Source organism: Candoia aspera, chromosome 6, assembly GCF_035149785.1.
Source record: "Candoia aspera isolate rCanAsp1 chromosome 6, rCanAsp1.hap2, whole genome shotgun sequence".
Classification (NCBI taxonomy): Eukaryota; Metazoa; Chordata; class Lepidosauria; order Squamata; family Boidae; genus Candoia; species Candoia aspera.
The window spans coordinates 2,802,146-2,827,005 of NC_086158.1; the positions used below are offsets into that span (position 1 = coordinate 2,802,146).

The window sequence follows — 24,860 nt, forward strand, 5'->3', positions numbered from 1 at the left end:
ACAGAATTTCTCACGAGGTCACAAGCAGCTTTGCCACTGGCTGCCAGCCCTTTGCCACTTGTGCTGCCAGCCCAAACTGGCTTTGCCACTGGCTGCCAGCCCAACCAGGTAGACCAGACTAAGGCACCAAGGCCGTAGAGGCCGGGACGGGTCGGGCACTGTGGGGTTTCAGGGGGAGGGGGTTCCAAAAGGCAGGGGGCGCTGCCAAGAGGGGCGCTGCCCAGGTCCCAGGAGTGGCCAGAGGTGAGGGAGGGGGCCTGGGTCGGGCCAGCCCTGCCAGCTCAAGTGGATGGGCAGCCACCCTGGCAAAGCAGCACGCACAGCGATCCAGATGAGGAGGACTCTGAAAGGGGCAGATGCAGGGTCTCTCGGAAGGCACATCTGCAGCCCGGAGGCCAAGGAGCCTCTGCCCGTCAAGTAACTCCCTGCGCCCTCTCTTCCCAGCAGGGTCCCCCCAACCTCCGAGACCAGGAAGAGGACATCGTGGGAATCGTAGAAGGTAACCGGAAGGCATCCCCCCCCCGTGCCCCCGCCAGCCACAGGAAGGGCTCTTCCTCTCCCCTTTTACTCCTTATCCCAGCTCCTGGGGGGTCCCACGGCTGGCTCCCTACAGCCCAGCCGGGCGCCCAGACGAAACCACTAAGCGCAGAGCAACTAGCCAGGTTCATGCCCTTTATGCCCCAAGGAGATTCAGCAGGGTTAAGGGCGAGATCCTTTCCTGCAGTGGGCAAGTGTAGCCGTGGGAACCCAGTCTAAGTAGGACAGGACAGGGCTGGGATGCAGGCTGCAGGCTGCCTTCAGCCAACATGTATCGCTTGCTGATGGAAATACCCCATTTCCCACTCCAGAATGGCTGAGGGCTGAGTTCCTCCAAAGTCTTCAGCCACTAAGCAACCAAGCCAAGCTACCCCTGACCGTGCTTAGCGTGTTCCACAATGCAGCCGCTGGGCCTTCACTTGACCTGCGGAGGCGTGTGGCAGGAACACGCCTGCGGTGGAGGAGGAATCGGTGAATCCTAATTCCTGGCAGGAGCCCAGCCCTCCCTTTACTCTCCTGCTTGATGCTTCTCCCCAAGGCCGCTTCCCCAGATTCCCAAAGATGCATCTTCCCCTCTCCAAGGCTGGAAAATGCCCCTTTCTAGACTTGCAGAGCTGGAAGGGGACAGGCATGTGGTTCCTTCCTGCAGAAGGGAGCTCTCTGGATTCTGGGAAGACCCAAAGGCTGCCAACAGGGGATGGGGAGCCTTCTCATGTTGTCCTTCCTTACAGACCTCAGCACAGTCCTCTTCGATGATGCCGAAGAGGACCTTTCCCAGAGAGGTCAGCACGACAGCAGCCGACCACTGCTGTCCCCGGGACCGGTCTTTGCGTGGATGGGACGCTCCAGGCTTTCGGACCATCCTGAGCCCTCCCATCAGGCCAGGGTGCCACGGAGTGCCAGTGCACCCAGCCCCACCATCAGCTATCTTCCGGTCACTCTGTCTAGGAAATGGACCCCCTACATACAGAACCACCTCTACATGGTTCCGAAGAGGATGGAGACAGAGGAGACCAAGCAGAAGAAGAGGTCCCACTTCTCTGAGCTGCAGAGGGCTGAGAAGGATGCCTGGCAACCTCGCGGTTACGAGAAGCACATTTATTGGTCTGGATGCTGGACTGTGCCAAGCGGAAGCCTCTGTTCCTCAATGGCCAGCTCACATGACGTCAGCTCCCTCCGCACAGTGGACTACGTGCCCAGGCACCTCCGACGGCCTGAGCAGGAACTCTGGGGATCCCGCATGCTGAATAAGACTCTTCGGCGCCTGTGGGACGTGCCCATGCTGGTCCAGCAGTCCTTGCGGGGGTTCCGTCCAGCTCCCCCACCGCCCTTGGCCGTACATCTGGTCACAGCCCTCTACCTGGCCAGGATAAAGCTTCTGTTCCTCAACCAGTTGCTCGTCATCGTGCTAGAGACCCGGAGGCAGCTGGTGGTGCACGTCCGAATGATGGTCACGCAGGGCGGTGGAGTCTTCCCAGGCAGGCAGTGCAGCCGCTACGGGTGTTCGTGCCGGTCTCTCCCCTGCTTCTAAGACGGTCCATGGAAGAGTCTACCCGGCCGTAGCTCGGGCTGAGGAGGAAGCCCAGAATCAGAAGGCGTCCGCCAAAGAAATCCCCAACACCCCCAGAGGGACGTGCTCACTCTTTGCACACAGAAGCTTTAGAAAGCCCCTGCGTTGCGATGGAACAAAACCACAGAGCCATTGGGCAAAGGAAGCTCTGCTGGACCAATTTTCTGCTGTGGTTTGCCACTCCCAGGACTTTAGCCACCAACCAGGAAGAGTCACCCTTTCCAGTGCTCTCCCATCTGGGCTGAGAACAGGGTGGCTCCCTTCCCAAGACGTTCCCTTTGCGGAGCAGGCCGTTCTGGTTCACCGAAGCCTCGAGGTGACACCCAGAATCCTTTGTGTGGGATTGCCCACACTTTTCAACTGGTCTTTGTCCTACTTCTTCCAAGGAATGGCTCCACCAATTCCCGGTGCTACCACATGCAGCGCCCAAGCCACTGTGGTCCACTTTGTCGCGAGATGCACCCTGTTCCTTTCAAAGGAGATCCAGGCGGAGGTGAGCGGCACCTGAAAAGGAAGCAGCTGCAGCACATCTGGGGGCTGCCAGGCCTGGGGCAGCACTCCCTTTCCTGCATTCTCCCGAAGGTCCCCCGACTCAAACACCAAAGGCTGGCTAAGAGATCTCTGGAGGTTCAGCTGGGAGCCGCCCCACTGAAGGTCAGAGGCTTGTGGAGCTTCACCTGTGGGAAAAGCCAGAAATGCCTTCATCAACGCAGCGGTTTCTCACCTTTGGCTGGCACGGGAGATGTGAACCACCTCGAGCCATCCATCGTTGGGCACCATTTGCCCTCTCTCTGGGGGTTGGGCATGCGCTAAGGGTACGTCTGTGGTGTGATGGCCCCCGAGTCCCCTCCTCAGCCTCTCAGGTCCCCAGGGCAGTCTCTGAACCCAGAGAGGCGAGTCCCTCTTTCCTTCCCCAGTGCAAGTGGCTCGAGGTGGAAATTTATATCTGAAAGAAGAGATGCAACATGGGGGGGGGGGCCTCCTGGCTCTCCTTGAAAAATCCCTAAAAGCCTTCCTGCCGCCGCACCCCCAGCTGCTTCCTAACCAGAAAGCTGGGATTTGGGTCATCATCTTGAAGGAGGACCTCCTCTTTTTGCCCAGGGAGCAAGCTTGAGATCCACCCGCAGAAGGTGAAGTTGTGTCAGCAGCGGGGTTTGCCAAAGGGGATCCTGGAGCCCTCGAAGTTGGTGTGTCTGGGGTCCAGAAGTGACACTGCTGGGGAAGAAGTGCCAGAAGTGCCCCTCCCCTTGCAGGAGAGCGGTCACGTCGTCCCCCTGAGTCCTGGGCTACAGGGATCCTGAGGAGGGAGCCACGCATCTGGAGACGGAAGAAACTCTACCAGTGGCTCCGGTCCCACCATCCGCCCCCATTCCGGCTGAAGGTGCCCCGTCCCCTGTCTCCCACCACTCCCGTCTGGGGGTGAGAGGATGGGGGATGCCTGAGGGGGGGCGGGAAATGGGTGCTCCTGGCGACGCATCTCTGAGGGGGGCGCAACCGCTCCAGGAGGCCAGGAGGGGCGAGCTCACCCCGTGAGCCTGTTGCCCTGGGACGAGCCAGGCTCGCCAACCCCACAAGGGCCCGGATGAGACCGTTTCTATCAAAGGCTCAATTCCGGAGAAGACACTCGGCATGCAGTCTGGCTTCCAGCCGTGGTCGCAGACCCAGGAGCAGCAAGACAACCTGGGATGGCCATGCAGAGGGGCCCAAGGGCTGCTGAGCCACACGCCCAGCCGAGAGCGGGCATCCAGCCGAGGCGCCTCGAGCAGCCCAACTTCACTCAGGAAGAGCAGAAGTTGGGCAACCAAACACGGAACAGCCAAGAGCCGGAATCGGGCAGGAGGAAAGGGAAGTGGAAATTCCAAGAATGGCTTCTTGGCAGCACAAAAAAGTGTTTGGAAAGTAAGGCCCGACCTTCAAGAAACAGGCAAGGGAGACCGAAAAGCCAAGTTCGGAAGAGCCAAGCTGAAGGAGATAAGCCCACCATACAGATCAAGGCCTGGCAACATTGAAAGTCAGGACCCGGGAGAGAGAGAGATGTGGAGTTCCTGCTGCTCCCTGAGCTGGGTGGTTTGCTTTGATACCCAAGTAGGCGTCCTCATGATACAGGTAGTCCTGGCTTAACGACCCCACCTGGGAGCAGAACTCCGGTCGCTAAGCAAAGGGGTCATTAAGGGAATCCGCCCCAAGTTCACGACCTTTCTTGCTGCGTTGGTTAAGCAAATCCCCGTGGTCATTAAGCAAAGCACCTGGTGGTTTGGCCAATCACAGGGTTCCCTCTTGGCGTTGCTTGCTGGAAGCTGGGTGGGAAGGTGGAAAACGGAGATGGTCCAACTGCCAGATGCCGCAAGGGCGGTAGATGGGAACCGGGTTGCCGAGCGCCCAAATCGTAATGATGTGAGCGTGTGGCTGCTGCGGCAGCCGTAAGCGCGAAGATCAGCCACAAGTCTTTTTCTCCAGCACCGTCTTAAGTCCAAACTGCCACTAAACGAACGACCATTAAGCGAGGAGTGCCTGTAAATGCGATTTTGTGCCGGATGTTCTGTCTGTGTCTATAGAGCAGCTGCCCTGCCAGTTTAGGTGGGAGGGTGGTTTCCTCCTTGGTGGCGGTTTTTTTTCCAAAGACCTTTATTATTTTTCAAAGTATTCCTCAAGGTTATCCACTCCTTCATCCAAAGCAGACAAGCAGCATCCAAATACAACCTCAAATCAGGTAAACCCCACCGGTTAGGAGGCTACTACCGTATCCCTCAGGACTTTTGTGTGTAATCGTGGGGACTGTGTGTATGTGGTTGCCTTTCCCTGGTCATGTACTCATCGTATGCTCTGTGTGTGTGTGTGTGTCTGTGTGTGTGTGTGTGTGTGTGTGTGTAACCCCAGACTTCCTCATCCTTTGGCATCTTTTAACAATTTATATTGAATTCTTGGTTTCTTGCTTTGCCAGATGAACTCAGAGACCGCCTGCCATTGTTTAAATGGTAAATCTGTTGACAAAATCGGTATAGTCTGGAAAAGAAACACCATCCTAGGCAAAACATTCATCTTAATCACAGAAATTCTCCCCATAAGAGACTGTTGTAGTTTGTCCCCTCTTAACATGTCTTTTTTCACATCATTACAAATTGTAACACCGTTATTCTGAAACCACTTACTCTTCCTAGTTGATAAGATCACCCCCAAATATCGAACCTTTCTCTCAGTCTTCAGACCAGTCTTACCCATCAGCAATTCCTGGCTGGACAAAGTCTTATTTTGGGTCAGCATCTTTCTTTTTGTTTCTTTACTTTCAGCCCTGCCCATGACCCAAACTCTCGATTTCTTCATGAGATATTCTACATTATCCAGAGGGTCTTGTAATATCAAAGCTAGATCGTCAGCAAAAGCCCTCAGTTTAAAGGTCTCTGTTTTATCTTTAATCTCTTGATTTGTTCCTCTCTTCTAATATCTCTGTAGAAAACTTCACAATCACATTTGCCTTTTGAGGGGTATAGATTGACGTGACTCCCTGGACAAAATACTCTCCAAAGTCCATATTTTCCAAGACTTTCAACATAAAACACCAGTTCAAAATGTCAAAAGCTTTTTCTGCGTCAAGGAAAATAAGAGCCGCTTGGCGTTCCTTATGATATTGTAAGTCTTCTATAGTGTCCACAACAATTCTTACATTGTCCTTTAACTGTCTTTTGGGTAAAAACCCACATTGGCCATGATGAATAAAGTCCTGGAGAATTTCCTTCATTCTTTTGGCCAGTATTGAAACAAATATTTTATAGTCTTTATTAAACAGTGAAATGGGTCTATAATTCTTAATTAGAGAGGGGTCTTGTCCTTCCTTTGGTAAAAGTGCAATGTTGGCTTCTTTCCATGACTCTGGCGCTGCAAAACCTAGCAAAACTGAGTTCCTCCCTCTTTCAGAAGGTTGAAGAATCTGATCTTGAAAACATCTATGGCATAATGCAGATAAACCATCGGGACCTGGTGCTTGTCCCAATTTAGTTCTTTTCATAGCTTCCACTATTTCAAAAGCAGTGATAGGATTATTCAACATTGCTTTCTGTCTCTGTGAAAGTTTGGTAAGTCTTCTTTGTTCAAATATTCATCCATCTTCTCCAGTGAGGCTTCCTGTTTCTTCTACTAGTTAGTGAAAAACCTATAAACGGCTTTCATAATCTTCTTGTTATCCAGTAATTCCACATTTCCTTCTTGAACCTTTAATACCATTTTCTTCTCTCTGTGTTTCCTCACGTTATATGCTAGCTGTCTTCCTGGTTGATTCGCAAATTCCAAATGTCTCTTTTTAGCATCTTTCAACCTTGTTTCTGTTGCTTTCACAGTCAGCATTGACAATGGTCCAGTAACTTAAGTTGATAGACAATATTCTTCTCTGTTGGTTTTTGCTGCAGCTCAGTTTCTTTCAGCTTAATCTGATCCAATACCCTTTGTAACTTCTGTTGAGATTTCTTCTTAAGCCGAGAATTCGGATAGACAAAGCGCCCCCTCGTAAGCCCTCCATGGTGCCTCTTGAGGAGAGTATTGTGTTTGTCTGGGGGGTCCCGGTTTATCTGCGCGTGGCTGCTGGAGGGGATGCGCTGAAGTCTTTCGCTTTCCTTCGGAGGTCTTCAACTCTCCCTTTGTGAAGGAATGTAAAAGTGGTTGCTCTCTGTGCGTCAGTCCATGGCCGATTGGTCTGAATGCCAAGCTTCCCGGAAGTCCTACTCTTTTTGCATTGGGCTTATCTAAAACACTAACAGTTTCCCAGTTGAAACCGCGGTTGCGTCTGTCCATGTGTGGGGAGAGGGAGGAGTTTTCGTTGCGTCTTCTGACTGCTGGTTGGTGCCCATGGACGTGCTCTGCTGGTCTTCGGTCTGTCTGTCTGTCCCCCAGTGGCTGTTCCAGGCCTTGCCTTGTGTGCTTCAACGGCTCCGGTTTCTTCTTCTGGCTAGGACACCGGCTAGCAGTGACTACCCAGACACACGGTCGGGCAGGACACAATATTCTCCTCAAGAACCACCAAGGAGGAAACCACGCTCCCACCTAAATTGGCAGGGCAAGCTGCTGCATAGAAGCAGACAGAAAACCCCACACATCTTCGCATTTACAGGCAGTCCTCGCTTCATGGCCATTCATTTAGTGACAGTTTGGTCTTAAGACGGTGCTGGGAAAAAAGGCTTGTGGCTGGTCCTCACACTTACAACCGCCGCAGCAGCCCCACGCTCACGTCAGTACGATTTGGGCGCTCAGCAACGGTTCCCATCTGCCACCCTTGCTGCGTCCGGCAGTCACACGATCACCCTTTTCCACCTTCCCACCCAGCTTCCAGCAAGCAAAGCCAAGAGGGAACCTGTCCTAAGAGTGAGGAATCACGCTGAGACGAGGAGTAGATCTCTAGTATTTATTACGGCTACATAAAACAGAATCCTAACAAACGGAAGAAGCGTGGGAAAAACCCAGACAGATAAACCCCCAAAGCCAAGGCGGGCCTGATCTGTGTCTCTTTGAATGGCTGCTTAATTCCTCAGTGCTACGCATGCGTTTTCCACCCTGGATGGGGGCCCCCTCCTGCTCGCCATCAGTACTAATGACATCACCCTGTGATTGGTTTAACCACCACGTGCTTTGCTTAATGACCGCAGGGATTCGCTTAACCAATGCAGCAAGAAAGGTCATGAAACCGGGGCGGATTCCCTTAACGACCCCTTTGCCTAGCAACTGAAGTTCTGCTCCCAAGTGGGGTCATGGGCTCCCTGTTTCATGACGGTTCCTAGTTGGGTGGAGAAGGAGGGGAAGCAGGGGTCAACACCGGAGAAGCCATTTGGCAGAAGTCCCGGCTCTAATCATGGAGCCAGCAAGGAGGAAACCTCCCCTCCACCCACGCTGGCAGAGCAAGCTTCTGCACGCGTACAGACAGCACCCCCCACCCTCCCTGGCGCTGACGAGGTTACCTCGTTGGGCCATGCAACGTCTGCAAGGAACCCACCAAGCTCAGGGAGCACCAAGGACTCACAGTTCAACCCGGAGCCACAGAGGTTCTCTTCTCTTTGAAAGAGAGTTGCCAGAAGGAAAGGAGGCCAGCTGCTGGATCCTTACCACAATTCTCCTCGTCTTCACAGATCTCCTTTTCAAAATTGACTTTTGCCTGTAACTATTATTCTTACTCAGTTTTCAGAAACCAACATACCATGTATTTTGGAAGTGACCAAGCTTTCATTCTGCTTTCAATTTTGCCAGTGGTTGGCTTCCAAATATGAATACACCTGATTAAGGTTTAGCTGCATCTTGATCCACAGATTTTTGACCAATACCAGGCTGGGCGGATTCAGTAGCCAGTCTCCAGAAAGCTTAGTGGTGCTGCTGTGATTTGATCAGGGCCCTCTGTTCTCAGGGACGCAGGCTGCGCACCCCTGTTCCACCTTGGTCCCTGCCGCTTATTCCAGTCAGGTGCCCTTCCGCAATCCGGCCCCACGTGATCAGAATAGGATCTCGTCGGCTCAGAGTCACCGTCTCCCAGAGCAGGTGCCTTGTTGGCTGCCGGTACCTGAGGCTGTTGTGTTGGGCATGGCTGGGTGGAAGTCCTTGGCATGACGTCCCCCGGTCCCCACCTGAACCCCCCAGGCCAAGTGGGCAGTCGCTGAATCCTCAGAAGGGGGTCACCCTCTCCTTCCCCTGCTCCCAGCCCCATTCACAGGATGCACAGAGCCTTCGTGCCAGCCGCCCCCAGCTGCTTCCCGGACAGAAGGCTGAGATTTGGGTGACCGTCCCTGTGGCGTGGATTCAGGGGCCTGGCCTGGCTGCTGCTCTGCGGGCGAGAGCCAGCCCCTGGAGCGAGGAAGAAGAGGAAACGCAGCTCTGTTTTGGCCGGGCTGGTGTGGGGAGGTGTTGAGTGAGCGGTCCCACTGGGCAGGGAGGTATGCAGGCGCCGGGGACCAGAGCCCTGGGGGACAGCCCCCTCCCCATTCGTGTCACCTCCTGCCGGCTCACCCGAAATTGGAGCCCATCCTGGTGGGATCCCTGCCTGGAGCTTGGCCTGGGAGCTCGGCCGGAGAGCTCGAGAGCAACGCGGCTGAAGAGCAGAGCTCGGAGAGTTGCCTAAAACAGGCTGAAGACCCATTCCTGACTTTGGGGGAGAAAACAATTCTGCCTTTACAAAGGTGGGCCCTTCGCCTACCCAAAAATACGGATCACAAAGTAATTCAGGCAAAGCAAAAGAGTCCCTCCTTTGGGGGGAGATGGGCAGTGATAAATATTCAATAAATGAATAAATAAATACAATGGGTTGTCTTTTTACCGGGTGCAGAAACTATACGTTTGGTATATGCAATACCTCAGAAAACAACTAATCCAACAAGAAAAGAGACGGATTACCTGTGAGAATTAAACAGTAGAAAACATTGATTGCAGATAATACTCCACAAGTGGCAAATTTATAGGCACGTCACTCCCTTTCCCAGCTGGGTTCGTATCCGTCTTAAAACTTGAACGTGTATTCAAGGACTTCCAGAATACGCTCTCTGCTGTTTAGTTGCTGAAAAGGCTGGTTTTTGCATGCAAAAAAAATTAATGGTTTGGGGTAAAAGGAAAACGGGTAAAAGGAAAACAGATGCCCTGCTAAAGTGCTGATATCACCTTATTCAAAAGCTCAGAACGAGGCCTCAAGTTCCAGGTAACCATTATTGGAGCTTGGCCCGGAGTTCGGCCGCAGTCGGAAAAGGGGCCACCACGCCGGGGCAGCAGCTCATCCCAAGGAATGCCAGGCCTTGTGGAGGGAGGCGAAGGCTGGGTGCCCCTTTGCAAGCTTCAGGACTTTTACCCCTCGGAAGCCCCCAAGACTTATTTGCGCAGCTGCATTCACTTGTAAAGCCAGGAGCCGGGCTTCTCAGCCAGGGTTCTGCGAGGCCTTCCCAGGGCTTCCCTGGGAGATCACGGTTTATTAAAAACATGCTTCAAATTGGGGCAAGGTAAGTTTCATTCTCTATTTTGAGTTTAAGGACAGTGTTAACGCCTCTCATACAGCCTACCCATGAAACGGATATAAGAAATTTGTGACTTCCGGCCTCTCTTTGAGCCTGAATGGGCAGGGGTTCCCCAGGGCCCAAAAAAGAGTTCCAGGGCTCCTCCAGGGCCACAACTTGAGAAGGGCTGCCCAGGAGGGTCGACTTCCGAGGAGGACAATGGCAGGCTTTGTACCCAGCCAACAGCACTGGCACTTGGGCGAACGGGTGTCAGGATGGCCCTGGGCACGGGGGCGGGCAGGCTGGCAGAGCCGTTCCTCTGGGGGTGTGCAGGTGGCATCCGTGTGGCCCAGCAAAGCTGAGGGGCACAGGGCCAGCTGTTCAGGGGAAGCCAGGCGGTACTTTGGAGGGCTGGGAGGAAATGGGCAGGCCAGGGCCATCTTGAGCTGGGCCCTCCAGGCGGGCCTTGAGTCGGCCAAATATATATCACCTCTATATTATTCCCAAGAGGCTGGAGAAAGAGAAGAAGGCCAAGCAGAAGGAGAGGTCCCACTTGTCAGAACAGCAGAGGACTGAGAAGGATCCCAGGGGTCCTTGCAGTAATGGCACTGGGGCCCATCAATCCAACAGAGCAGAGAAAGATGAGGGTGGACTCCTATCTCCCCACCGCAGAGACAACAAAACACTTGAGCAGCAGCTCTCCAGCTTCAGGATCCCCTCCACCGCCGAAGAACAGGGCAACGCAGAGGCCAGTGCCAAGACAGGCCGCCTTCTGACCCTCCGAGCTTCGACCCAAGTCACTCCCGGAGCAGGGGGGTAGTGGAGAGAACCTCCTGGGACAGACCTCCTGCACCCCCCACGGCTCCATTGCTCAACCTCTCCATGAGCTCTGCCTCCCGTCTGCAGAAACTCTGATCGTTACGCTGCGACGGCAAATGACATGGCAGTCAAGGTGGACAGCTGCCAACAAACCCTTGATCAGCAACGCCCCGTGGCAATCGGAGGGTTAAAATGGCAGCTAATGCTGGCCACGCCGGCATTCCAGAAGCCTGGCCTATGCCTACGGGGCATCTGTAATCACTCGCACTCTCCTAGCCTTCCGTAAGGGGCTCAAGACATGGCTGTGCCACCTCGCTTGGGGTGGGAGGGGGGATGGCTTGGCCGATTGGTCTGAATGCCAAGCTTCCCGGAAGTCCTACTCTTTTTGCATTGGGCTTATCTGAAACACTAACAGTTTCCCAGTTGAAACCGCGGTTGCGTCTGTCCATGTGTGGGGAGAGGGAGGAGTTTTCGTTGCGTCTTCTGACTGCTGGTTGGTGCCCATGGACGTGCTCTGCCGGTCTTCAGTCTGTCTGTCTGTCCCCCAGTGGCTGTTCCAGGCCTTGCCTTGTGTGCTTCGATGGCTCCGGTTTCTTCTTCTGGTTGGACACCGGCCAGCAGTCAGAAGGTGTGTCCCAACACATGGAGAGACTCAACCACAGGTTTAACCAGGAAACTGCTAGTGTTTTGATAGCATCCATTAATGTTTGGTTGTCATTTATTCATTCAGTCGCTTCCGACTCTTCGTGGCTTCACAGACCAGCCCACGCCAGAGCTTTCTGTTGGTCGTCAACACCCCCAGCTCCCCCAGGGACGAGTCCGTCACCTCTAGAATATCATCCATCCACCTTGCCCTTGGTCGGCCCCTCTTCCTTTTGCCCTCCACTCTCCCCAGCATCAGCATCTTCTCCAGGCTGTCCTGTCTTCTCATTATGTGGCCAAAGTACTTCAGTTTTGCCTTTAGTATCATTCCCTCAAATGAGCAGTCTGGCTTGATTTCCTGGAGGATGGACTGGTTTGATCTTCCTGCAGTCCAAGGCACTCTCAGGATTCTCCTCCAACACCAGAGTTCCAAAGCATCCATCTTCCTTCGCTCAGCCTTCCTTATGGTCCAGCTCTCGCAGCCATATGTTACTACGGGGAACACCATTGCTTTAACTATGCGGGCCTTTGTTGTCAGTGTGATGTCTCTGCTCTTAACTATTTGATCGAGATTGGTCATTGCTCTTCTCCCAAGGATTAAGCGTCTTCTGATTTCCTGACTGCAGTCAGCATCTGCAGTAATCTTTGCACCTAGGAATACAAAGTCTTTCACTGCTTCTACATTTTCTCCCTCTATTTGCCAGTTATCAATCAAGCTGGTTGCCATAATCTTGGTTTTTTTGAGGTTTAGCTGCAAGCCAGCTTTTGCACTTTCTTCTTTCCCTTTCATCATAAGGCTCCTCGTTAAGGAAAGGTGATACTGGCATTTCTAACATGGCAGTCTTGGCCTCTTTGCTAACTTTAGGAAAAGATGTTTTTCTCCCGGGCCAAGGTTGTTTCCTCTGGTAGGTGAGAACTTGCCTTTTCAGCAGCTAAACAATAGGGAGCTTATTCTGGAAGTCCTTAAACACACTTGCAAGTTTTAAAAGATAGAGAGCCTGCTGGGATGTAACTTATAAATTTGCCATTACTGGAATGTTATTGAGAATCCATGTTTTCTATCGCTCAATTCTCACACATCATCAATGTCTTTTCTTGTTTACTTGCTTTATGACATATCACATACACTGATGTATGTATAATTTGTTTCTGTACCGTAGAAGAGGGTTCGATCCCCCTCAATAAAGGCTTTTGCAATGGTGTTCCCCGTAGTTACATATGGCTGCGAGAGCTGGACCATAAGGAAGGCTGAGCGAAGGAAGATCGATGCTTTGGAACTGTGGTGTTGGAGGAAAATTCTGAGCGTGCCTTGGACTGCAAGAAGATCAAACCAGTCCATCCTCCAGGAAATAAAGCCAGACTGCTCACTTGAGGGAATGATATTAAAGGCCAAACTGAAATACTTTGGCCACATAATGAGAAGACAGGACAGCCTGGAGAAGATGCTGATGCTGGGGAGAGTGGAAGGCAAAAGGAAGAGGGGCCGACCAAGGGCAAGGTGGATGGATGATATGTTAATGGTTTTCCTACTAACAGATTAAGGTGCTATTGTATCTAATCATTTTGGCCGGGTGCAGAGGTTGAATTCAACTGCCCCCTTTTCGAATGTTAATTATTGCACCTGGGGGAGGAACCTGCCCGGACTTGTTTCAGTTCCTCTTTCTTTTGTCTGCCGGCATGTAGTCAGCCAGGCTTGCTCTCATTGAGAGCCAAGTCCTTGAAATATGTTTTGCTTTCTGTAAATAAATTATTTTTATAGAAATGCCTGGTGTGTGACTTTTCTGATCTCTCCTGGGCCAAAGGCTTTCCCAGCAATCTGCCAACATGATATTCTGGAGGTGACGGACTCGTCCCTGGGGGAGCCGGGGGTGGCGACGACCGGCAGGAAGCTCTGGCGTGGGCTGGTCCGTGAAGCCACGAAGAGTCGGAAGCGACTGAACGAATAAACGACAACAAAAGCCGACGATGAGGCCTCAACGTTCCAGGTAACGGTGTTTCCTGCCATACTGGTCTTGATCCAGGCGATCATGAAGCAGCCTGGGATGCTGGACTGCAAACAGGCGTAGGGCAAACAGCCGCGCAAAATGGCGCTTCCCCTTTAGCAGCAAAGGCTTGCCTCAGGTCAGTGACTAGGGGAATTCCGGAAGGGTCTGTATGTACGTTAATCAGGCCTGCTGCGTGTTTCGTGAAGACCAGTCAATTACACAAGACCAGAAGTGAGCTAGAATCATGACCGTGGATTATTCTGTGCTGCCCCGTGTCACCCTTGACGAGATGGGTGGCCCATATAGCGCTAGTAAATAAAGAAATAAGTAAATACTCGTGAGTGTTAAGGAAGGTACACACTCAACTGGGAAAGGGGGTGACATAACCCATAGATTTGCCACTTCTGGAACGTTACCTGAGATCGATGTTTTCTACAGTTTAGTTCTCATGTCTTCTACCGTTTGATTTCTTGCTTTCTGACGTATTGCGCATACGGAATATCTGTGTCCTTTGTTTCTGTACCCCATCAAAAGACTTGACCCCTTTAATAAATGCCTTTTGCTTTGCCTGAAGGACTTGGGGATTTGTGACACAACGGCATGGCTCACACAACCTGCCCGGAGAAAGGCTGGGATCTACAACTTGCTGAGCCACACATGACCCAACGCCATGTTAGCCTCCCTGAGTCTGTTGTTGGCCTTTGAAGAAGCAGGATAGGAAGAGCACTGGCGCCTTCGAGCTTTGGGGTTGGAGACGACTCCTTTTTTTAAAAGAAACTATTATATTTTCAAAGTACAGGTAAATGCAGACGAGATTGAAGAAAGAACTGAAGGAAAAAAGACAACGAGATGCTGGAGAGGACGCCTGAGAAGACCACGGACAGCCAGGAAAACAAAGCGATGGACCATCGAACAAGTCAGCCCAGAGGTCTCACTCCAGGCACAAATGACCAGGCTCAAGCTGTCCTACTTCGGACACATTATGCCAAGACCCACGTCATGGTTCCTGTTTCAGTGTTCCTGTGAACATCGTAACCGGTTCCCATGCCATGCTGGTGCTGACACGTGTCACTGTTCCGGAGGGCGCTGCTCTTGTTCTTTGTACCAGGCACCGATGCAGAGACTTTGGAATGTCTATCTGGGTCATCTCGCCTGTTCAAGGACACTTTCCCGAAGACCGGCAGGAACCGCTAGGAACACCTGCAGGCCGCGGGGAGTGGACTCTTACCGACTCTGGGGGGAGGGATTGGAGCTGTCCAAGCTTTACTTGTTCGAAAGACCCGGGCTTTTGCCATTCTCAGCTTTGCTCTTGAACCTGCATACTATCCAGTAATACATCAGACATCCGTAAGCTTCTTGTGTGAGTCTGGTTGGAAACCTGGGTAGGCGTTCATCACAACCCAGCTCTCTGCAGAAGGTCCTAATGCTGGGAAGGGTGGAAGGAAAGAAGATGAAGAGGACGAGCAGCAGCAAGGGGGAGGGACTCGGTTACAGTGGCGATGGGGGCACCATTGGAAGGACCAGGTTGGATTCAGGTCACCTGGAGAAGTCTATCTACGTGGTCTCTAAGAATCAACCCTGCTTGATGGCCCGTCCTCCATCCATCCAAAGCCACAGAGAAGAGAACCCTCCTCCCCATCACTGGGGCCCACCAGCCTCCTCAACTGCCACCTGGTGACATTCCGCAGCAGAAGGGACCCCCGCCTGCCCCCTCCATGGCCATTGTCACAGCCTCACCGCGGCAACCACCCGCTTCCATCCGTTTAGGCCCCGCGTGGGTTGTTTTAACCGCTTTCCAGGGTCTCTCCTGCAGCCATGGCGCCCAGCGGAGATGGGGCCCCCTCTCTCTTCTCAGGACTCTTTGCCTCTTTCCACTTCAGCTCCCTTATGGCGCTGAGCTGCCTCTTTTTCACTTTCCCGTGAGTAAAGACAAGCTGGTGCTCCCTCCAGCAGCCCGCGAGACCAAGATGTGGCTGAGGGAGGGAGACTTGGCCGGCCATTTTCAAGCCAGGGATTCAGTGGGAAGGGGAGTTGGTCAGCGGGCTGAAGATGTCCAGCCGTGCTGGCCATCCGCACAGCATATACTCCAAAGGGGTTGGCCTTACTACGGACCTCGTGACCCACAACTACGTTAGCTGGAAATGATGGGAGCTGTAGTCCACCCCATTTACGGGGTGGAGGAAGCTGGACCGTCACCCCCAAGGAGATTTTCCTCTCTCAAAATCTTCCAGAAAGCTTCCATTTCTTGAGACCACAATTGCTAAACCATGAACTTGCAACCAGGATGAAAAAAACTCCTCTATTTAAGAGCTTACTGGTTGGACTCCCCCAAGATTGAAGACTTAGGAACCACTTCAGCGAAACAGGCAAAGCCACAAAGGCACCAAAATTTCAGTGGGCGTCATGCATGGTCCCCAAAATGGGTTAATTTAGAACCTGGGTTAAGCCTGTTGCATAATTTGTTTCGGTTCACTTTCAAACCCTGGGGCTTCCACTAAAACAATAAATCAGGGCCTTCAGCCACTTTGGGCCAAAGGGCACCACTGACATTTTGAGGGTAGTAATATTAAGCAGCATTTTTATTTTGGTCAGCATTTTGTCCTAAGCACAGTAAAAGCAAACAATCACAATCACAACGTAAGATAGATAAATGATAGAGATGGATGGATGGATGGATAATTGATGCACCATTGGGAGACCTGAAGGACCAGGTTGGGGACAGATCACAATGAAAAAATCTGAGGTCACTAGGAGTTGAAAACAACTTGCTAGCACATCTAATCACATCATGATAGCACATTGAAGATTAGATTGGATTGGATTGGATTGGATTGGATTGGATTAGGATTAGATTAGGATTAGATTAGATTAGACTGAAAATCAATAGGTGATAAGTAGATAGGACCACACCCTGCGGACACCCGTCAGCTTACCAGGGAATATCAGAAAAAGAGAAAATGGGTGGCCCTGCCCACTTATTTCTAGCCCCTCCCACTGCCTGTTTCAGCCCCACCCCCCAGCATGATGCCTTCCCGCCACTAAAAAACAAAGATGCATCTGAATTGAGTCCAGCTCCTTGTGGCTTCAGGAAAACCTGTGCAAGATGTTTTGGCAACATGAATGGAAGTGATTTGCCATTCCCTTTCTTTGGAATGGTTTTTATACTTCCCACTTTAGCAGCTCTGGTATCTCCAGGTGGTCTCCCATCCAAGAATTCACTTGGTCTGACCTTACTTATCTTATTTATGGTCCAGCCAGTTCAGCTGGATGTTGCAATATGATTAGACCAAAACAGATAGCAGTCTAAAGAAATATGGGCCTTAACAGAGCAAAAGATTGCTCCTGTTTTATACCATGGTGTGGTATTTACTCAATTACAGCTTTTTAAATCTCCTTTGGACATTTTCTTTTAAACGGGAAAGCAGAATCCAAATCTTGAAAAAATAAGCAATAAAGATTGCTTTTTTGCAATGTATGTATTTTTATCTTTGTGGGGTTTTTTTCCTCTTTCTTTTTTGACACTATTTTAAAAGCAATAAAAGAATAAATAAAACATGAATCATCAATAAGAATAAACAATTAATAGGAGCTTCTGGCAGATCTGAGAAAGTCTGTCACAACAAATCAGGCAAAGTCTAATTCTTTAAAAGCAGAGAAGCTCAAAACTGCCCGTGTTCAGAATTACGATCCGCAAATGATTTCCACGTTAAATTAAATTCGGCATCGGACTTTAATTTGGTTATTTTTGATGTGGATGCGTATAGCATCTTTCTGGTTTAAACGTGCTAAGGCAGTGTGTCTCAGCCTTGGAGTCCAGCACCTGACGGACCCACAATGTCCTCTGCTTTTTTTCAGCTGCAGTTGGCTGGCCCTGAATGTCTCCTGGGCCTTTCCCATCATCTGTGGCCACCTCCTTATCCCGACCATTCTTTACTTGTTCCTCACCAGTTTCACCGACACAGGAATTCTGCACAAAGGTCAGCTAGAGGCTGCCTGCCTCCCTTCTCAAAAGGCTCAGTGTGTTCAGTGTGTTTCTTCCATATTCTGGGGCAAGACAGAAGCATTTCCTTTAAAAAATCACCAGAAGCTTTGCGGGGGGGCGGGGGGGCAAGCAGCGTTTCAGGACAAATGTTCAGTTTGTCTGTCCCACCCCTTTCCTCTCTGGTCATTGCTGAAAGATATCAACATATCCATAGAATCACAGAATGTTGGAAGGGACCTTGGAGATCATCTAGTCCAACCCGCTGCTTGATGCAGAGCTATTGAACGACCTCCCAACAGTAGGCTATCCACCCCCCATTTGAAAACCTTCAGTGAGGGGAGCCTGCTACCCTATTCCACTGTTAAGCCGCAGAAAATTCCAGCCTCTATCCTCAAAGAGGCTGGAATGGATGGGGAAGATTCCCAAGACCGTGAATCTTTTTGTGAGGAAGATTCTCCTGCCCAGATGACGCCATGAGGAGCCCAGAAGCCAGATGTTGGTGCAGCTGATACCCGGCATTTCATATGACTGTATTTGCTGGTCAGATTCATATCCAGCCTTTCATTCAGGAGCTCTAAGTGACATATGTAGCACTCCTTCCTCCTATTTTCTCTCCACAACAACCCTGTGAGGTAGCCTGGACTGAGAATCACCCCACAACCTTCCACAGCTGCAGGGGGGGGGCTTGAACCTGGCCCTCCCCAGTGCCAACCCAGCACTGGCAATGCCCTGGAGGAAGTACAGACTCACCTAGCAATCAGGGCAGCCTTCTCATCTGTGGGGTTTTCTACTCACTTTTTAAAACCACTCAAATTGGGGGGGGGGGGGGCGCAGCTGCATGTTGTGTCACTGAGGTCCGCTGTTCGACCGGGTGCTGTGCAAAAGGGCTTCCTTTCCTTGCCCAAAGTCTCCCATCATCCATTACCTCCTCTGAGCTTTTATCCATTCACACTTGCGGGTGGGAGGAAAGCCGGCTTTCACACCTCTTGGTCTCCTTTCCCTCCATCCCAGGCATCGAAGAAGAGCTCGAGAACCAGGCCAACACCCTAGGGAGCCTGCACCAACACTGGTGCAACAAATGCCAGCTGTACTGCTTGCCACACACTTTCCACTGTTCCTGGTGCAACACTTGTGTGGAGGTAAAGTATGGCTTGTCCACACAAGCAAAACGTCTCCCCAGTCAAGCAGCAAAGTCAGCCGCTGTGAAATTTTCTGCCAGAGCGGGTTTGTTTAATGCTTCAATCTAGCTTGCCAACCTGGGAACTCCTGGTGTTATCCCATCCAAGGACTAGCCAGGTCTGAAGCTGCTAGCCAGGGTCAACCAGCTGCTGCCACCTGCTGTAATGTGGCATGGTTCTTCCTCACTGCCTCTCCAGCCCAGTTTTCCTTGAACGCATTGTCCTGGCCAGTTTTCCAAAGATGGAAATTTAGGCTACCTGGGAAGGATCTACTGGCTGCATTCACACAACACAATGGATCTAATTACGGAATTTACCCATGTTTAGGATTTTCACAACATACTAAGCCACAGCACAAGACGTAAGATTAACCCTAACCAAGTTTAGCATGTGCAAGTGCATTTGCTAGATCTCCGTCTGGCCAGGTTAAGCAGTTGTTGTGTGAAGGCAGCCATGACCAAACATGGGTTCCAGAAGCAGGCCATCCGGCAGCCGTGATTCAGGCCCAACGTAGCATGACTTCTGTTCAGCTGAAGTCCAAGCCCTTGCAACCTGATTCTGCTGCTGTTCTGGTCTCCTTGCAAACCCATGGGCTGGATTCACACAACCGACCAAGCCCTAAACCAGGGTTAACAAAATGCAATCGCTGTGCAGATAGAACATGCAGTGCCTGAAGTCGATCACACAATAGCTTGGTTCCCACAACCTGCTGCACCACAACTACCCAAAATTCACGCCAGCCTAGTCTGTGCATTGTGTGAACCAGCCACGGTGGCCACCAAAAAAAAAAAAAGTTTCATCCAGGCAGATGCCCGGGATATCAGATCCATCCCAAGATGGCTTCGGATGAAGGGAATTGTCAGTTCGTCATCCTCAGGCCTCATCCCGAAGACCAGCAGCAAATCCCAATCCGTGCTGCTAGACCTCACGAAATCACTGGAGGTACAACGCAGTAACTTGCTGGGTTCAAACAACACATTGAACAAGGTCGGTTTTGCTAAATTTGGCTGGTGTTAATCCTGGTTAGTTTGTGGGTGTGGGCGTGTCCCTGTGTGTACATGGTTTAGCTCGTTGTGTGAACGCAGCCCTTTCGGCTTCTCTGCACTTCAGGGTACGGCGCCAGCCCAGAAAAGGGGTTTATCCAGTAGCAATGAATGTGGGTAGGGAGGGCCCCAGGGCCCTGCCTTCCCCTAGAAGGGCCTCATGGCAACTCTTTCTCCCCCACCCTCTTTCTGGGCCCCCAAGCAGGAATTCGACCATCACTGCATGTGGGTGAACAACTGTATCGGCTGCCACAACGTCCGATTCTTCCTGCTCTTCACCTTCTTCCTGACCAGCTACGACCTGGCGGTGCTCGTCTCCTGCCTCACCTACCTGGCACTCAACGCCCAGCAGGCCTTCGGCACGGAAAAGATTTGCACGTATCCTTGGCCCCGCACCCTCCTTCCCACCCGGGGGCCCCCTCTGGGGCCCGTGCAGGTCCGCATGCACGCTTTGCCCACGGAGCCCTTCCTTGTTTTTAGCCCCCCTTTTCTTAACTCGGAGCTTTCCAAGTGGGCTGGGTGGCCACATTCGCCCGGGTGCGGTCCAAAAAGTCAAGGTGGCGGCCACCTTTTAAAATCTTTTTTATAGGATGCATGCAGAAAGCGGGCGGAGCTTCGATTGCACCATCTTGACTTTTTTTATCACGGCCCACAGGCACTCCTGGCATGCCCCCTCCCCAGCCAGCACAGCTTTCGGCCGTATTAGTTGAGGACGGTGGATATCGTTGTTCTGCACCAGGCCGAAGGCGGTTTGTTTCAAGAGGCCTGGATGCTCCCTCTCCTGCAAGGCTGCAACCGCTGCCTTTCTGCATGCAGGCTCATCCCCATGCATGTGCAAAATGTCGGGGCCCCTTTCCAGCCGGGGGTGGCGATGCAGGAATCCATATTCCCTGCAGGCAGATGTGGCGTGAAGGCCATCTCCCCCCAGCTGACCACCGCTGGCCAGACCTCCGGAGCGCTCGCTGAGGTCCCCGTTCTCCAGAGCCTGAGCACAGGGACCGCATCCCCCCAGGCCGGCCCCCCCAACTCTGCCCCCCCAGCTCTCGGGCCTCCCCTCTTCTCCTGCGCCAGGCCTTAACAGGCTCTGCTGGGCCAGGGTGCTGCTCACCCTCCCCACGGCCTTCTGCCTCGTGCCGCTGCTCGTCCTGCTGTCCCGCCAAATTGTCACCATCGTAGCAGCTCAGGAGTCAAGCAAGTTCAAGGTAAACCCCTCAGGGGCAAGGGGGGGCATCTGTCAGGGGAGGAGAGCCAGTGCCAGGCTGGCAGGGCCGCCCAGCTGCCACGTCTGGCCTTTTGGAGCCAAGGGTGGGCATCCTTTTCAGGTCTGCGGGGCACAAAGTGGCACACAAATGGGTTAGCGTGCCCTGCCTCTCCCCTTTTACATACCTGGCTCCTTTTCACACATGCACGCACGCACGCACACACAGACAGACACAAAAACCATATATTCACCTCTCTCCATCCAAACGATCACGGCTGCTGAAAAGAAGGGAATTCTTGTTTCCCTGGTTGTGAACCACAAGCTCGCACGCTGCTTTTACCCCTTCAGGAGCCCAGTGACTTCCTGATGCACCTCTGGGATGGAGGGGTCTGTGTGTGTGTGTGTGTGTGTGTGTGTGTGTGTGTGTGTGTGAGTTAGTCCAGCCCCACCCCCCACCCACCCCAGTGATTCTGCTCAAGAAAACTCAGTTTCCTGTACTAGCTAGCTAACATTCTATTCATTTATCATTTATCATCTATCATCTCTCAATCTATCATTCTGTCTACAGTATCTATCATCCGATCTGTCATTCTATCAACTATCAGTCATAAATCTATCATCCTATCTAACATCCTATCTATCATCTATCATCTATTTTTCTCTATCTATTTATGCAGCTGCCCGTCTCACAAGACGGGACTCTAACTGTCCTCACGCTGCCTGTTCTTTCAGCCTCTGCCAACGCTCAGCCACGACTCGAGCCGCCTTGGACTGGAGGTCCATGCCTTTCAGATTTTCTTGTGGTCACCCCCCCGCCCCCCGCCCCGATTCGCTGCAGGGGGCTCACGCACCTTCCAGATAAAGAAGTGAATGTTTGCCCCACCCCATGCCTTCCTCCGCAGGATCTGTCCACTAGCCAGTCCTCGGCCTGGAGGAGCAATCTCCTCGCTCTGTGCAAGCTACAGGAAGCCAAGTAAGTAATGGAGGGGTGGGGGTGGGAGGAGGAGGATTTAGGAGACGGTTAAGCCTAGACCTTGCTGGCTGGGGAACTCTGGGAGTTGAAGTCCACACATCTCAAAGTGGCCACGGTTGAAAAAAAAGTGCCCTAAACACTGCACTTTGAGTGATTCCTAACGCTCAGTGTGGCTGTGAAGGCTTTGACTCCACAGAAAGAGGCCTTGGAAGGCAAAGGTAGGGCCTGTCCGCAGTTCATTAAAGCAGCCACATCTTTTCCCTGCCCTCTGCGGCTGCCGCATGATCGAAGGGGAAAAAACACAGTAGTTTTTAAGAGTGGCTACTACGTGCTGCTTCCATGCCTTCGTAAGCTCTGAACTGCCTTTTTGGGAATCCACTTGAAAGCAGTGCAGAGCCCACTGCCCCAACGGAGTCTGGCAGCCGGGAACCAGCTAGAGAGCAGGACACGAAAGGGTTTTACGGCTTTAGAGCTGGGATGAAGAAGCCTGTTTGCCCCATGCCGTCTGCAAATATATCTCCGTTCTGGTGTGGATGCCCTCGAGCCAAGCCGGATTCTCAACATACAGTGCAGTTTTCTTAACATTATGGAAACGGTTTGCTGTTACCTTTTATGATCTCCTGGTGGCCTCCCATCCATGTAGTAATCAGGCCTGACCTCAGCCAAGGGCAGCTAGGTTTTGGCTCCCAAAGTTGGTGAATTCCTGTGGACAACCCAGACCAGCCCATGTCGTTTTTTGGGCAATGTATGGAGGAAGTTTGCTGCTGTACAATATTCCTCCAGGGTGTTTCTAGACTTCTGGTCTAGCCCTGAGTTTTCCTGGTGAGATTTCCTGGTGGTCTCCCATCCAATTACTAAACCCGGCTGAGTTTCTGGGTCCAGAAAAGCCGAACCAGATTTGCTGGTAGGGACAGAAGCTGTTCGGTAGGTGCACAAGGATCCGATCCCTTGCCTCTGTCCATGATTTTATTTCTTTTATGAGACTGCTGTCCTGCCTTTCTTTCTACATCCCTAACGCTCCTGCCTCTGCTTTTCCCCACCACAACAACCCTGCCAGGTGGGTTGGGCTGAGAGAGAGGAACCGGCCCCAAGTCACCCAGCCGGCTTCCCTACCCAAGGAGGACCAGGACTCACCGTACCCAGCACCTTCCCCACGACCCCACCAGGGTCTCGCCCCCACTCCCAACTCTACTCGGGTGGGTGCGCTCCTCTCCCTTCCGCGCGTCGCCCTCTCTTCGCTCGGCAGATCCGCCGCAAGAGTTGGAGGCGATGGGGCGCCCCTCTTCTCCCCCCTCGGCCTCCCCCCCCAGGGCGCCCGACCCCCAGACCGGCGGATGGAGTTTGGGGAGAAGCGCCCCGGCCGAGACGAGCGCCCCGGCTCCGGAGGCTCCCGGCGCCCGTCGCTGCCCCAGCCGCCCGTTGCTTCCCGCAGGCCCCGCCGGAGCTCCGCCTGGCCGGTCGCCGGAAGGACCGGCTCGAAGGGGGCCGAGGCCGCCCCGCCTCGCTGCGGGCTCCGGAGCGCCGCCGCGCCCGCCCGTCCCCCCGACCGCCGCCGCCGCCGCCGCCGCGAGCCGAAGGCGCTGAAGGCGTGGGGCCGCCTGCTCGCCGCCGCCGTGGGCAGCCTCCTGAAGCCCGGCGCGGGCACCCGGGCGGGAGGGGCCGCCGAGGAGGTAGGTGGCGGGGCGCGCGGTCCCTTCCCCGGCAAAGGTGGCCTCCCTTTTTCCTCTCTCCGAGGGCGATGCTGGAGAGCGTGCGAGAGAGAGGCAGAGATTTTTTTTTCGAGGTTTTCCCGATGACCCCGCACAGCCCCCAAAGGGGCAGGACCAAAACATTCGGCCCCTTGTTTCGTCCCGGGGAGACAGGACTTAAGTAAACGGTTGATGTTAAGGCTGAGAAGAAAAGAAGACCAAACTGGGCTTCTCCTAAATTGGGGGTCTGGGGCCCAACTTGGCCGGCGGCGGGATCTTGGGACCTTGGGCGGGAGGAGGCCACCAGGATCTCTGCTCCCGCTGATGTCGGAAAAGCCGGAGCCACCCTGCCTTCTGCGGGCCAGCCGGTCCCCACCAGAAGGGATCCGGGGGCGTCACCCTGGTTTTTCCTCTTCCTGGCAGGTGAGCAAGAAGGGAGGCCCCTGGCAACTGGCCGCCAAAGACAGAAGCGTCCAGATTGCGAGTGAGTTGGGGAGCTCCTGCGAAGTGCCTGGGCGGGGCCGGGGGGCAAAGCTCAGCATGGAGCAAAGGCTGAGCAGGGGGTGAGAGAGGAAGATGGAGGAGGGGGGAGGGCACAAATCGCAGTCTCCAGCCTCCCTTTTGGTAGTTCTCTGAACCAACTTTGATCACAATGGCTGAAAACTGACAGCAGAGATGCCCATCATTGGGGGGGGGGGACATTGCATCTATACTGTAATGTCAGCCTAAAATGGGCATGTTTTGAAAAACTAAAGACACCCCCCCCCCGAAAAAACTTCCCTTTCCCCTGCCAAAAGGTTGCCCTCTGTTCATTCTCGGGGTCCCCCAACCCCTTGGTCCCCAGCCCCTAAATTCCCAACTGGGACCAGAGGAGCAAACCGCTAGCACAGATCCGCAGAAGGCGCTGGGCTCCTTGCCACTTAAAGGGCACCTGTCCGGCCTTGGCCCAAGGCCAGTGGTGGGGTAGGGCGCACCTGTGTCTTTGCCCAGTCCTGGTGCGGCAGGACAGTAACGTGGCGCTCCTGTTGCCCGCCAGTCCCCGACATCCTCAACTCTGCAGATAAGCTGGATGCAAATCAGGAGCCCCACTGGAAGGGCCAGATCCACGGCAGCCGGCGGGCCCCTTCGTCCCCCACGGCCACGCTCCTGTCCGTGTCCGACATCTAAAGACTGCCCTGAAGGAAGAGCTTTTGAAATCCAGCCACTGCCGTTCTGTAATGGGAATTGGGGCTAAATCCATGTGCCACTTTCCTGCTTCCACTACTACAGCTTCGTCTGGTCTGTCCACTTGCAGGG

General features: G+C 53.0%; 1 protein-coding gene and 1 long non-coding RNA gene across 2 annotated transcripts; both read left to right on the top strand.

The window, feature by feature from the left end:
• Positions 1-15,314: 15,314 nt before the first annotated feature.
• On the top strand, positions 15,315-21,773 carry ZDHHC19 (zinc finger DHHC-type palmitoyltransferase 19). Its single transcript, XM_063306694.1, has 6 exons — positions 15,315-15,418; positions 17,355-17,476; positions 18,493-18,620; positions 19,908-20,080; positions 20,799-20,904; positions 21,636-21,773. The coding sequence occupies exons 1-6, from the start codon at positions 15,315-15,317 to the stop codon at positions 21,771-21,773; spliced, it is 771 nt and encodes a 256-aa protein (XP_063162764.1).
• Positions 21,774-21,803: 30 nt separating this feature from the next.
• On the top strand, positions 21,804-24,760 carry LOC134499558 (uncharacterized). Its single transcript, XR_010068163.1, has 4 exons — positions 21,804-21,876; positions 23,309-23,546; positions 23,988-24,048; positions 24,601-24,760. It is a non-coding gene; the product is annotated as an uncharacterized LOC134499558 (long non-coding RNA).
• Positions 24,761-24,860: the final 100 nt, after the last annotated feature.

Coding starts and splice junctions, on each gene's coding strand:
- ZDHHC19 (XM_063306694.1), top strand. CDS start 15,315: ATGGCGCCCAGCGGAGATGGGGCCCCCTCTCTCTTCTCAGGACTCTTT. Junction 17,477..18,492: donor CACAGGAATTCTGCACAAAG/GTCAGCTAGAGG, acceptor CCTCCATCCCAG/GCATCGAAGAAGAGCTCGAG. Junction 20,081..20,798: donor GGCACGGAAAAGATTTGCAC/GTATCCTTGGCC, acceptor CTGCTGGGCCAG/GGTGCTGCTCACCCTCCCCA.